This window comes from Alosa alosa, chromosome 7 (genome assembly GCF_017589495.1).
Source record: "Alosa alosa isolate M-15738 ecotype Scorff River chromosome 7, AALO_Geno_1.1, whole genome shotgun sequence".
NCBI lineage: Eukaryota > Metazoa > Chordata > Actinopteri > Clupeiformes > Clupeidae > Alosa > Alosa alosa.
The window spans coordinates 32,925,455-32,939,217 of NC_063195.1; the positions used below are offsets into that span (position 1 = coordinate 32,925,455).

Consider the following 13,763-nt stretch of genomic DNA (forward strand, 5'->3'; position numbering starts at 1 on the left):
ACTTGCTCCTTCGTTTTCATAGAGAATAACCAGTGTGGCAGGTGATTTCTCTTTGAGAGGAGTTAGAGAATGGCATGTATAGCTTTAGGTAACGTTAGACTATAGTGGCATTAGGTCTACTTTGCTAGTTTTCTTATTTTATTAGACATAGATTTCCTACCAGTGCAGAATTCTTAACCCATATAATCTCTAACATCTCTCTGCTGACTGCTGAGTGGCCTGTTTATCTCTTTAAGAATGGGCTTGATGTTTGTTTTGTCTAGTGCTGTCTCTGAAGGGTGTGTGTTGACCTCATTGTTTAGTCTAACTCTTAGATGCTAGCACACCCCAGTGGGGATGGTTTTGCTGAGAGGAAAGGGGGGTAAATGTCCACCTCACTGTGGTTGTGACCTGCTACAATGTGCAGGACCAGCAGTTGTCTTTATCAGTTGAGTTGAGGTCGATCAAAGGTAGTTCTCGGTGAGGGGCACCATACCTTTGCTTCGCAACAAACACACACATACGCACACACATACACACACATACACACACACACACACACACACACACACACACACACACACACACACACACACACACACACCTCACAAACACACACACACACACCCTGTCTCTCTCTCTAAACCAAAATCCATAACAGTCTACTCCAGGCTCTCCCCTCACTCCAGCTGATCCCCTCTCTGAAGGCTCACTGGGAAATTCCCCTGCATCCAGTAACAGCTTCTCAAGGCCTTTCTTTAACCGTTTCCATCGTGGCTTTTTGAGGCTCTTTGACATTGCTTATTCTGTGCACATATGTGTGTGTGTGTTTTCTGTGTGTGTACGTTCAGTGTTTGTTAGTGTGTGTATATATTATCCTCTCCACATCTCCGTTGTTTTTGAGTTTGTATCATCCAAGACTCTTCAGGCAGGCAGAACAAGGCTGGGCAACTTCACTCCTTCTGTAACGTCTCCAGATTAGCTAAACACACAGGCCCTCCCCTCCCCTCCCCTCCTCTCTTCCCTATGCTGTATGTCTGCACCAGGAGAGGCCTCTTCCTGCATTAGCTGGTTTCCTGCGGGCGTGGGGCTGCCATGCGAGGGATTATTGTGGCCTCCTCCCTCAGGCGCTCTCTAGACGAGATTAAGGGCTCTCTCTGCCCTTATTCCCACCCCCCCTCTCTCTCTCTCTCCCCACCCACCCCTCTCTCTCTCTCTCCACCCCACCCTCTCTCTCTCTCTCTCCACCCCACCCCTCTCTCTCTCTCTCCACCCCACCCCTCTCTCTCTCTCTCTCTCTCCACCCCACCCCTCTCTCTCTTGGGTTTTTGGAAAATGGCAGAGAGGCTTTTGGGAGCAGCTCCTTGAAATGCAGAGGGGGGCCCGTACTAGAGGAGTGAGCAGGGTGTTTAATTGGCATATGTCACAGCTCCAGCCTTGTTCTGGCTTTTGCCATCCCCAAGTGTGTGTGTGTGTCTGTGTGTCTGTGACATTGTGTGTACATCTGTTGCTCTGTTTGTGGAATATGTGTATTGTCTTTCTGTCTGTGTAACGCGTGTATGGAGTATATGTGTTTTTTTGTTTGTTTGTTTGTTTGTGTGTGTGTGTGTGTGGGTGCGCCTCCTTGACTCTGCTAACTCTGTGGTGTCCTCTCCTGCTGGTCTGATGTTCTGACCCCATGTCCGGCCCCTCCTGGCTGAACCGCTGCCCTGTCTGCTCCCCCTCTCGCAGGTCTAGCGCGACGTGTCTCCATCTATCTTGACAGGAGTAAGCAGGGAGGTGAGTGCTTCTCTCTTTTCTTTTCTCCTGTATTCTACACACTTCCTCCCGTCCTCCTCCATCTATTTATTTTTGTTCTGTTTGTGTCGCACTAAAATCAGCGTCATGCTGTGTGCTGTTGAACCCCACACCCCACACCTCCTCCTCCTTTCACAAACAAACCCATCTTTCATCCAATCACATTCTATAAGCACATTGATTGCCAGTCACTATACCCTCTCCTGTTGGCATGTACACTGACATGAGGATTATGCATTGTTCTGTAAGGGACTGTTGATTCCTTTAAATCACCAGTGTGAAATCAGGCACCTTAATCGTTCTGTGACTTTTCTCCTGATCAATCGTATGCTGACAAGTTATGGCTGACCAGTTAGGACTGTCCTGATCATTTCAGTTTGATTGCAGTTTCATGTGTTAAATATTACACCTGCCTTCACAGGAAACATTTACATTCTACTTGACTTGGTCCTGAAATAGTCTTTCTCTCAATAAGAACACCAGAGTCTCACTAGTAGTCTTAAGACCCTAAGAATAGCCTCGAGTCAACAGCAACATGAGCCGTGCACAACATGGGCTTCAGCAACATGAGCCGTGCACAACATGGGCTTCAGCAACATGAGCCGTGCACAACATGGGCTTCAGCAACATGAGCCGTGCACAACATGGGCTTCAGCAACATGAGCCGTGCACAACATGGGCTTCAGCAACATGAGCCGTGCACAACATGGGCTCCAACAACATGAGCCGTGCACAACATGGGCTCCAACAACATGAGCCGTGCACAACATGGGCTTCAGCAACATGAGCCGTGCACAACATGGGCTTCAGCAACATGAGCCGCGGCACAACATGGGCTTCAGCAACATGAGCCGTGCACAACATGGGCTTCAGCAACATGAGCCGCGGCACAACATGGGCTCCAACAACATGAGCCGTGCACAACATGGGCTTCAGCAACATGAGCCGTGCACAACATGGGCTTCAGCAACATGAGCCGTGCACAACATGGGCTCCAACAACATGAGCCGTGCACAACATGGGCTCCAACAACATGAGCCGTGCACAACATGGGCTTCAGCAACATGAGCCGCACAACATGGGCTCCAACAACATGAGCCGTGCACAACATGGGCTTCAGCAACATGAGCCGCGGCACAACATGGGCTCCAACAACATGAGCCGTGCACAACATGGGCTCAACAACATGAGCCGTGCACAACATGGGCTTCAGCAACATGAGCCGTGCACAACATGGGCTCCAACAACATGAGCCGTGCACAACATGGGCTCCAACAACATGAGCCGTGCACAACATGGGCTTCAGCAACATGAGCCGTGCACAACATGGGCTTCAGCAACATGAGCCGTGCACAACATGGGCTTCAGCAACATGAGCCGTGCACAACATGGGCTTCAGCAACATGAGCCGTGCACAACATGGGCTCCAACAACATGAGCCGTGCACAACATGGGCTCAACAACATGAGCCGTGCACAACATGGGCTTCAGCAACATGAGCCGTGCACAACATGGGCTCAACAACATGAGCCGTGCATTACACCTGCCTTCACAGGAAACATTTACATTCTACTTGACTTGGTCCTGAAATAGTCTTTCTCTCAATAAGAACACCAGAGTCTCACTAGTAGTCTTAAGACCCTAAGAATAGCCTCGAGTCCTTAAAACAAAAGCAGCCTGTGAAAGAGACTCACTGCACCAGACTACAAACAATATCTACAGGGCTCAACATCTTTAGCCTTCACAGTTCTCCACCTGGCATTGGATAAGGGGATGAACAGGAACTAAAAAACATAAAAGGGAAAAAAAAGTAAACGAGTAAACAAGAGTAAACAAAACAGCCCCAGTGCCTCCGCCCTGCTCGCGTGTGGTGATTGTTTGGTGTGTGGGTTAGCATGCAGAGCGTGCAGGTGGAGCCGGCAGGAGTGTTTGTGTTTGGGCTGAGGGGGGAGTTTAGCGCGCTCAGGCCTCATTACACGCCCGGCCGACGCCAACCCCACCGTGCACCCACCCCCCTCCCTCCCTCTCCACCCGTGTTTGTTCAGTATCTAATCACACCACTCTGCTCCTGCACCTGCAGATGGCTCAGAGATCCACCTAATGAAGCCATTCACCAGACACCCCATGATCAGGTGTTCTGGAGACCGCACACAGTAGCAGACATTTGGTGCAAGTGTTGTAAACGGACATGATGGGGGCAGAGTCCATTCGCATGGATGGGCAGCCCTGTTTGAGGAAGTTGTTGTCAGATGAAGTTAGTTTGACTGGAAACTTGTGTGAATTTGGACGGATGGAGGAGTTGTTCAATTAGGCCACCAGCGTGGGTCTGGTCTGTGTTTACCGCCCGTGGCACAGTTGGCACCGCGGAGAGTGTGCCCTACTCCATATAGCTGTTTACTGGCTTCTCATTAAAGGGGAATCCTTGGCACTGCAGGACCGGACTGGCCACGACACCGCCGGCTCCAGCAACATGAGCCGTGCACAACATGGGCTCCAACAACATGAGCCGTGCACAACATGGGCTCCAACAACATGAGCCGTGCACAACATGGGCTTCAGCAACATGAGCCGTGCACAACATGGGCTTCAGCAACATGAGCCGTGCACAACATGGGCTGGAGAGGACTAGGGCCAGTATCAAGGAAACAGTACAGTATCGTTTGAAACAGTAACGTTTCAAAGACAGTCGTCGTCACACGTCAGTGGTGGTGTAAGGTGCTCGAGAGAAAACACCTTTGGTGTGAGAAGATTCTGATTAGTTTGGGAGTGTCTGCTGCTCCGCACAACAGACTGAAGCTCCAGAAATAAACGCTGAAAGACCGAGATGAAAATGGGGAATAGAGAGATAACGAGAGGAGAGGAAGAAAAAAAAAACACTGCAACTCAATTAACTCCAGCTAAACAAAGCCAGTCTGCGAGAGAAGAAATATATTCCTTGGAATGAGACACTTGAAAGAAAGAGTGTGGGAGAGATTTGGCGATGTGGACAATAGAGAGATATGAAGGCTTTGTGATGTTGAATACCAGAGCGGCACAGAGGCAGGCGAAGATTTGGTGTTCTTTGACAAACGAGAAACAAGAAACAGAAAGATGGATGTTGAATGGCTGATGAGCAGACACCGCAGCTTAGCCAGGCGACGCGGTTGAATCCCGCTCCCCAGCGCGTCTCTACGGATGCGGCAGCTATCGATCTCGGCGTGGGCTGACCTCAGCTCGCTTTGAAAGGCAGGTGACGGCAGGCGGGCGGGCGGGCAGGCATTGGGCATAGCTTCAGAGGGGGTCATCAAAAGGCCATGGAGGCGGCAGAGGGCCCTACAGCTGTGTGCAACGGCTTCTCTGAAGCCCAATCCTCAAAGGTTGATTAGAGTCCACAAAGCGCTTGGCCATGTGCAGGAAATTGCATAAAACCTGCGTGACTTTTCCTGTATCGGTTTATCTAGGGATGCTCTACTCTCCCTGGGAAGAGTCAAAAGGTTTTTGAAGCCGATTGTGACCCGGCACCCAGGGTTGACCAACACATTGATTTTGTCCCCGACACTAGTAAATCCTTGATCATGCAAGTAATTACCTAACGCCTTAAAGACTTATTAAGCCACACCAGTTGTCCTTCAAGGTCGTGACACCTCGTCAGGACTCCAAGCCTCCATCTCTCTGTGTCCTGTGGAGCGGTAATCCAGACCACTGAAGCAGGTGCCCCTTGGTTTAAGAGTTACAGACAGGCTACACCAGGCACATAACTGAAGCGATCTGTTCGCGACACGTAAAAATTCCATTTTAAATGAATGGTCTATTTTTTTCGAACGGACGCGCCGCTATCACGTCTGGTGTAGCTACTTGCTTCAGTTACGCGCCTGGTGTAGCTCATACCTAAGAATGGTTTTAGAAGACTTGCCTATTGATTTTGTATACACGCACTGCTAGCATGACTGGTGTACCAGTTCCATTGATTATAGTGGAAGTTAATGGTTGAAGCTTACGCTCCGTGAACAGAATGGTTCAGTGACGAGCCTGGTGTGGGCTAGCTGTTAGACATCAAAGTCTAGACACAGCAGAATTAGGAGGAGTCACTCACTCACCAGCTCCCCCCTCTCCTTCCCCAAACTCTCCAACGTCACCTCTGAGTTTGAGTGTTTGGGCACCTCTGCTGCCCTGGGTCACAGGGAGCCGGTGACTTTGATGTGACCGCTGCTCTGCTCCGCTCTTGACAGACAGCGACTCCTCGTCGGAGCGAGCGCTGGGTCTGCGGACCACCCCGTCTGCCACTTTAACTCGGCGCTCAACCCTGTGACACAGACCACCTCAGGCCTCAGCCTGCAGCTGTGCTGGGAGGCCGCTGTGCACATCCAGCCACTGCTAAATGGTGATGATATTTGGAAATAACATTAAACTCACGAGGACCAATGAGGAATGCTAATGTAGGGCGCCGTTTTTTCTGATCTATTGACGAGAAGTAAATATATTTATTGGCTGTGAAGTCGTACATATTAATGAGCTTCCCGGATCGCTGTCTGAGCCTCACCGAGCATCCCAGCATGACTGAGCCACGGAGGCGGTGTGTTTGTCAGAGAGATGCCACAGAGCCACAGAGTGTTCTAAATGTGTGCCTGTGTGTGTCTGTTTGTTTGTGTGTTTGTGTTTGTGTTTGGCTCACTCTGTTGGATAAGGCCACACAGCATCAGGTTCCATGGAATGACGAGTGAGGTTGATATTAAGGAGCAGTGCTGTGTCATGCTCACTTTAGGGTGCGTGTGTGAGTGTGCTAATTGGTGTGTGTGTGTGTGTGTTTGGGTATAACACCCCGTCTGTGTGTGTGTCCTGGCCCCAGGCGTAACCCCTCGTCTGTGTGTGTGTCCTGGCCCCAGGTGCTGGCATGGTGGTGGACTGGGAGCAAGAGACGGGTCTGCTGATGACGTCAGGAGACGTGCGCATCATCAGGATCTGGGACACCGAGAGGGAGACGAAGGTTCAGGTGAGCGCAGCGCCCACACTCACGTCCATACGCCACGTATTCCTCAAACCCACTCGGACACTGCTCAGCATGCAGCTCCTGGAGCTCCTAGCAGCGTAGCCATGTGTTGATATGGCTACAGTGGTGGTTTGCATCCATGCGCTGGCCATGATTATATTAACATCTAAGTAGCATTTTACAATTTGAAAGTGTACCTGTGACCAACCTACTGTGGCAAAATTCAATCAACAGATAGTTGAGTCCCAGGTCCCTTAGGACCTCCAGAGAGAGTCTACCCTGTTGAGTTCACTAATTAATGTGTGTGTCTGTCTGTTTGTGTGTGTGCGTGCGCGTGTGTGTGTGTGTGTGCGTGTGTGTGTGTGTGTGTGTGTGTGTTTTCCCAACAGGACATCCCAACCGGAGCGGACAGCTGTGTGACCAGCTTGTCGTGTGACCCCCAGCGCTCCCTCATCGTGGCTGGCCTGGGCGACGGTTCAGTGAGAGTGTACGACCGGCGAATGGCTCCCAACGAGTGGTGAGTCGCCCCGAGTCCGCCGACGTACAGTACAGGCCAAAAGTTTGGACACACCTTCTCATTTCAATGCATTTTCTTTATTTTCATGACTATTTACATTGTAGATTCTCACTGAAGGCATCAAAACTATGAATGAATGCAAAGTTATTTGGCCCACAGATTAATATTTGTCAAGTTATGGCTTGCTGAATATGGTATTAAATAATAATAAAAAAAATAGCAACTTTGAAGAAACTAGAATATAAGACATGTTTTCAGTTATTTCACACTTTTTTGTTAAGTACATAATTCCACATGTGTTCATTAATAGTTTTGATGAATCTACAATGTAAATAGTTATGAAAATAAAGGAAACGCATTGAATGAGAAGGTGTGTTCAAACTTTTGGCCTGTACTGTACTGTATGTGCACCAGTGTGCATCTCTGACTGGATCATTCAGTATGAATGAATGGCCGCCTTATATAGACTGGCTTTACATGTCCATGGAGTGGGAAGGTCTGAGAGTTCGGAAATCCCAGCGGTGTATGAGTCCGTAGCTCAGAGAATCAGAGAATTACGCCGAGTTTCAAGTGACATGAGTCTGGAGGCTCTCTGGGGAACTGAGTGGCTGGCAGAGTTTCACAAAAAAGTTTCTCGACTTCGCCGCGGAGAAGAAAAATGATGCCATCCTTTTTGTTTTCGGAGAATCGGAGAGGCTGTCTGGCTCCGCTGCAGGTTCATTCGAGGAGACTCGAGCATGGCTCGTCAAGGGCACAGCCGTGTGTGTGCGTGTGTGTGCGTGTGTGTGTGTGTGCTCATGTGGGCGCTAATGTATGCAAGCAAATTGCATTTTGTCGCAATAATAACTTTGAGTGTAAGATTATCAACCCCAGCACAAAAACACTGTAAATCTTCCAGAGCCATTTGTCGTCGTCGTCCTCCTCCTCTTGCTGCTGTTGCTGTTCTTGTATGTTAATAGAGTAAACAACCCCAAACGTGAAATCATGTATTACCTTTCTTAATTATTCAAACTCCCAACAAAGCATGAGCACTGAATATGCTTACCTTACGGTTCACGTCGCTGGGGGTAGTGTGTGTTCTATAGCCTGGAGACAACACACACAGACACCCGCAAGGCCATTAGTCATCAAAACATCCTGCGTTTCCGCCAACCTGTTATTCCAGCCCCTTCCTCTCGATGAGAAAACAGGGCAATTAAGCCATAAAGCAGCCCCATGAATCTTTAACCAGTGCTAATTTAACCGCTCCCTGAGGCACTAGCATTTTAGCAGCGCTAGCTCTCCACCCCTTTGCTACGCCCCTCCAGCCAACCCGCCAAATGTCCCTCGGTAAACCCCCCCTCCACCACCCCAACCCCCCACTATCTTAGCCTGGTGCCCTTTTCACATTCTAACATTTTCTTTTCTTCCACCAGCTCGTTCTCCAGTGCCTAATTTGTTCCCCTGTCTTAGCTCAAGCTAGTTTTTATAATGGAGCTTTGCAGTAGGTGCTCGCTGGTGTTAAGACAGCTTGGGTATTGTTCAGCGTGTGGATGGCGGTGGACAAGACGAGACGGAATCTCCTCCGCTCTGCCGTCCTGGACTGATATTAAATAGAATCAGTCTTCAGTCCCTCAAGACTGTTTGTGGGCACAATAACGACTTTTCAAGCGCCGCGTTGCTTGAGTCGGCCTTCACTAGCCCTTGGTCGCCAGCGATGCCTCCCGGCTGACCCCAGGTCTGTGGTAGTAGGGCAGAAGCTGCAGCGCAGCTCTGCAAAGGGCCCTCGGATGCTGTTGCCATGGAGACGGTGCACTCTGCTGTGTAGATGGAGCTCTTTTTGTGTGTTCTTATAGCTGCCCCTAGTGGGCAAAGAGGGGGACTACATACAGCGTGCAGACAATGCCAGCCATGTAGAAACACATTTGAGTAGATGCACAGTTCTATGAGCAGTGGACATTTTGTAAGATGTTTCTGTGTGTGTGTGTGTGTGTGTGTGTGCAGTCGAGTGATGACGTATCGGGAACATGGTGCCTGGGTGGTCAAGGCCCATCTACAGAGGGAGACGGATGGCCACATCATCAGTGTTAGGTACTGTCTGCCTTTCTGTCACAAACGTCACTTGTGTCCTTCTGTGTCCATTCATTAGTGTTTTTACTCCCCTCTGTCTGCATAGCATGTTGTGTCCACATGTTTGATATTATTAAAACATTGCTGTATGATATCTGGTCATTCTCACCGCTGTACAAAAATAATCCATTGCCATGTTGGATCCCGAGTTATACGATGGAGTGCATTTTGTATTCTCTCCTCAGTGTAAACGGAGACGTACGTTTCTTCGAGACGCGTGTACCAGAATCTGTGAACGTGCTGCAAACAGTGAAGGGTCTGACCGCGCTGGACATTCATCCACAGGCCAACCTGTTTGCTTGGTCAGTCTGAGTTTTGTGTGTGTGTGTGTGTGTGTGTGTGTGTGTGTGTGTGTGTGTGTGTGTGTGTGTGTGTGTGTGTGTGTGTGTGTGTGTGTGAGAGAGACGTGTTTCAGCTGTATGGGACCCAGTTCTGCAGTGTTTAAAGCATCTAAAGTGTTGTTGAACTGGTGTTGGTTCATGTGTGTAAAGTCAGATGTGTTCTCTGGTCCTCCTCTGCCACTCCTCCCCCTCTCTACCTCCCAGTGGCTCCATGAACCAGTTCATAGCCGTGTACAACTCCAGCGGCGACGTCATCAGCAACATCAAGTACTACGACGGCTTCATGGGCCAGAGGATCGGGGCCATCAGCTGCCTGGCCTTCCACCCCTATTGGGTACGTACGACGGCGCACACACAGCTAAATGCACATGACTCCTGAGTTTGACTACATTTACTCTTGAGAACAGCGCTCTTTTTTTTAATCTCTTGAACGTTAACATGGGCTCAGAAATTCAGTTGACCTGTGCCTAGAGTCACTGTGGCGTTTATATCTATTTTTAAAGTTAGCCTGGGATGTTGGGAATTGGCATTGCCCGACAGCCTTGTTTAACCATATGCTAATGCTAATATGCTAGCCCGTGGCTGCTGTTTTGGTGGTGATGAGACTGACGCTCACAGGCTCTGTTCTGTACTTGTTCCCCCTGCAGCCCCACTTGGCCGTGGGCAGTAACGACTACTACATGTCCATCTACTCGGCCGAGAAAAGGCTCAGATAACACCGCGGCAACACCCAGGCCCCCTCCCAGATGCTGAGAACACACATACACCACCACCACCACCCTTCTACCCTGGAGCCAGGATGTAAATGACTTCTGATGTACATATGCAAAACTACCACCCTGAATGTCCAGTGATGGCTGCTCTATCTCTCATGTGATGACGACCTATATTATTATTATTATTATTATTGTTATTATTATGATCGTTACTACTAAGCATTATTTTGGAGCTAATGATTGTAGACTTTGGCTGTGCTGAAGAGTGTACATTGAATTTGCATAATATAATGTTGAAAGAGCTAGAGGTTCTATTTTAAAAGGTACAACCTGCGTGTGAGGGGGGTCTAAGCGCAGACTCGCCTCCGCCAGTGTTCCGGCCTGTTTGATTTGAACTCTGACCCTGCTTGAACCCGTGACCTGTGTGGTGAAAAGGGGGTGTGAAGGAGAGCAAAAGAAACGGACATAAAAAGAAAAAACGGAGGCGTGAAGAGGTGGAATGGAGCTGTGAGAGACTCCAGGGCGAGACCGGGTGGATGGCCGCTGATGTGCCTGAGTGCTCAAGGTGTGGCCTGCCTACCTGGCCTGCTGCCGCTGCTGCTGCTGCTGTGGAAGATGGAGGCCACCTGTGTTTCAGGTGGTGGTTGTACACACACACACACACACACACACACACACACACACACACACACACACACACACACACCTATGATGGGTCCCAAAGCCCTATCAATCATCAAACCTCCTGTCTGTTTACACACACACTTGGTCACATCTCACTCACAGACAGAGACAGACAGACAGACAAACACACACACATTCACTCTTCCACACACACAGGCACTCTCTCTCTCACACTCACACACAGTGCCAAACCAAGCATCTCCCCACCCCTCCCTCTTCACCACCTCGGCTCTTTGATGCATAGGGCCGCTCGTCCTGAGGTGGACCTGCCCGCTGTTACCCTCCGAAGCCTCCGTGGAGGCTGGGGGTCACTACCTATCTTCCTGTGTGCCCTGCTAAGCAATAAGGACCCCAGGGTTGAGACTGACACGCTTCAACTGGAGCACCTCACTTTAAAAATCAAAATGGACTTGGGCCTGACAGAGGACTCTGACAATAGCACCCACTGCATCATAGCTGTGAAGATCACAAGCTTTGATCTTTTTTTTTTTTTTTATGATCCTGCTGGTCATAGCGCATTTTGTTAGAATCCAAGCTGTGGCTGTGTTTTGATGACGTTCACTGCTGACCACATGGTCTGCTTTTGTCTGACTGACTGAGGGACCGACTGATGTGGCCTGTTTTTGGGTCGTCCAATGGCTGGTCAGGACTGCTAGAGGATCCGAAGGCCGACCAGCTGACACAATAAGCACCAGGACCATGCAGCCTCATAACCTGTCCCTACTCCCCTTACAACCAAGGGGTGATGAACTCTGGACTCACAGCTCACAGCCACACCAGCCTTTTAGCTCGACCCCAGCTTTTGTGCCAACAGCCCCCGTCATCTTCATATTATTTTGGCCCTGCAGGCCGCAAGGGGATCATGGGAAACGCTTCCCTTCAGCTTCCCCACCCTCAGCTCTCTCTGCGTTCATCTAGATCTAATTATCCTCCGTTCTCTTTGTTTCTTTTGAATTTTATTTAAAAGTTTACTTTTACTTTTGGTTTCATTTTAAATCTTGATTTTATTGGGGACTCGGGGACTCATTGTGTGCTCCTGGTTAGACATCATTAAACAGGGTGATGCCAGATGTCCGTAGACTGAGGAGAGAGGCGTTGGTGGAGAGGAGGCCGTTAGCCTCAGACCTCTTTGCCCTCTCTGGCTGCCTTACGCATAGCTGACTGCTACTTCATGGCTTCGTAGCTGTTGATTGACCGTTTCTTGTGACACACTAGAACCAGAGTGCCATCTATTGTACACGTATTCACCGACCACACTGACCATTTGCATGTTCCGCACCTGCTGCTTTTCGTCCTCTCAGACCACCCTCCATGTTTCAGTGCACCATACACATAATTGTTCACTTCTATAGCTCGTTTTGGGTGCTCAATTGTAATCAACAGAACCAGCAACGGCCCAGACAAAAGGGATGCATTAATAAAATCACTGGGAGAACAGTGTATTCATTGCTATCCAAGTTCTTTTGAAAAAAGGCTGTGTCAAATTTAATGTTTTTTTAGGCCTGAGGGTCGGCTCTCTGCTCCCCTCACAGTAAATATTTCTTTACACCGAGGAACTGCTTTCTAATTCTTAAAATGCCTCCCTCCAGGGAGTGACCATTCTTAAACAAGCTTATCAATTCTTGACTTACTTCCCAGAGTCCTCTGATGAAATTATTGTAAAGATGGTCATCTAGAAGAGCCGCCAAGTCTCTTTGGTAATGAAATGTGGCATATCTGGTTGGTACGGTGCCGCCACCACATAATAAAGGTTAGACTATGCTCCAATGATAAAAGTATAATAGGACCCAAGCACTTGTACAGTGAAATTATTTTCTCTTTTTTGTGCGTCACTTTCCCCCTCTCTCCCCATACTCAATATATATATAATTTTATTTTTGTCCTTTTTTCATACCCTTGAGGGTATATTGTAATTTGCTTTCTCTCATTGTGGGTTTGTGTTTTAATTCTATGGTCTTTTTTTGCTTGTCTCCTGCCTTGGCTTTTTTGTGATGAGGGGGGTGGTTTGGAATGAAGTAATAGCATCACACACCACTTGAGTTATTCCCTGGCTTAACCCTGTCATGAAATTGAAGCCCTTACTTTTGCCACTTTATCTTGCTTGACTCCTGAGGATAAAGATGAAGAATGGACAGAAACACTTGCCTTGTAGGCAAAACTGGCAAACACTTGACTGTGTAGTAGTCACAGTCCTACCCCAACCAATGCTCTCTGGACTGTCTCCCCCTGGGGTAGTGGAGGAGGTACTGCAGTTTTCACCGCTTCACAGTCACCCTGCTGAGACATCTCTAATATCCTGCTCTGCGTTTTAACATTTTAGATAAAAAAGAAGAAACTAGTAGAACGAGTTTGAAGAGAAAAAACAAAACAATCAGGAGTTTTCTGTGATAGGCTATTTGCTGACTGTGGTCTACAAGACAGGGGAAGAAATCCTTGAAATAAACCAAATACACAACCCAGTGCGTCCGTGTTTCTGTTCTCATCTGTTTCCTTGGAGATTAGATTTGTTCTTCAAGGACCATGCAGGTTCCTTGGTATAGATTCTGAATATGTCATCCATATATATAGCCAAGGAATCTGCTAAATAATTTGCTTTGAATGATAAAGTTGTACTTTATCATTCTGTGATGATGTGTTGATCAGATCTAAATGAT

The 13,763-nt window shown here is 48.6% G+C and overlaps 1 protein-coding gene across 9 annotated transcripts in view; it reads left to right on the forward strand.

Annotated features, from left to right (window-relative positions):
- rptor (regulatory associated protein of MTOR, complex 1) overlaps positions 1–11,832 on the forward strand; it is a 151,358-nt gene extending 139,526 nt beyond the window's left edge. For 7 of the 9 annotated variants that reach the window (XM_048247335.1, XM_048247337.1, XM_048247342.1 and 4 more), the window contains 7 exons: positions 1,711–1,758; positions 6,639–6,745; positions 7,132–7,259; positions 9,243–9,329; positions 9,554–9,670; positions 9,914–10,043; positions 10,357–11,832. In XM_048247335.1, the coding sequence (XP_048103292.1) occupies positions 1,711–1,758; positions 6,639–6,745; positions 7,132–7,259; positions 9,243–9,329; positions 9,554–9,670; positions 9,914–10,043; positions 10,357–10,425 (686 nt within the window). In that variant the 3' untranslated portion in view covers positions 10,426–11,832. The remainder of the gene's footprint in view (positions 1–1,710; positions 1,759–6,638; positions 6,746–7,131; positions 7,260–9,242; positions 9,330–9,553; positions 9,671–9,913; positions 10,044–10,356) is intronic. The other 2 variants (XM_048247340.1, XM_048247341.1) reach the window with 1 other exon arrangement.
- The last annotated feature ends 1,931 nt before the right edge of the window (positions 11,833–13,763 follow it).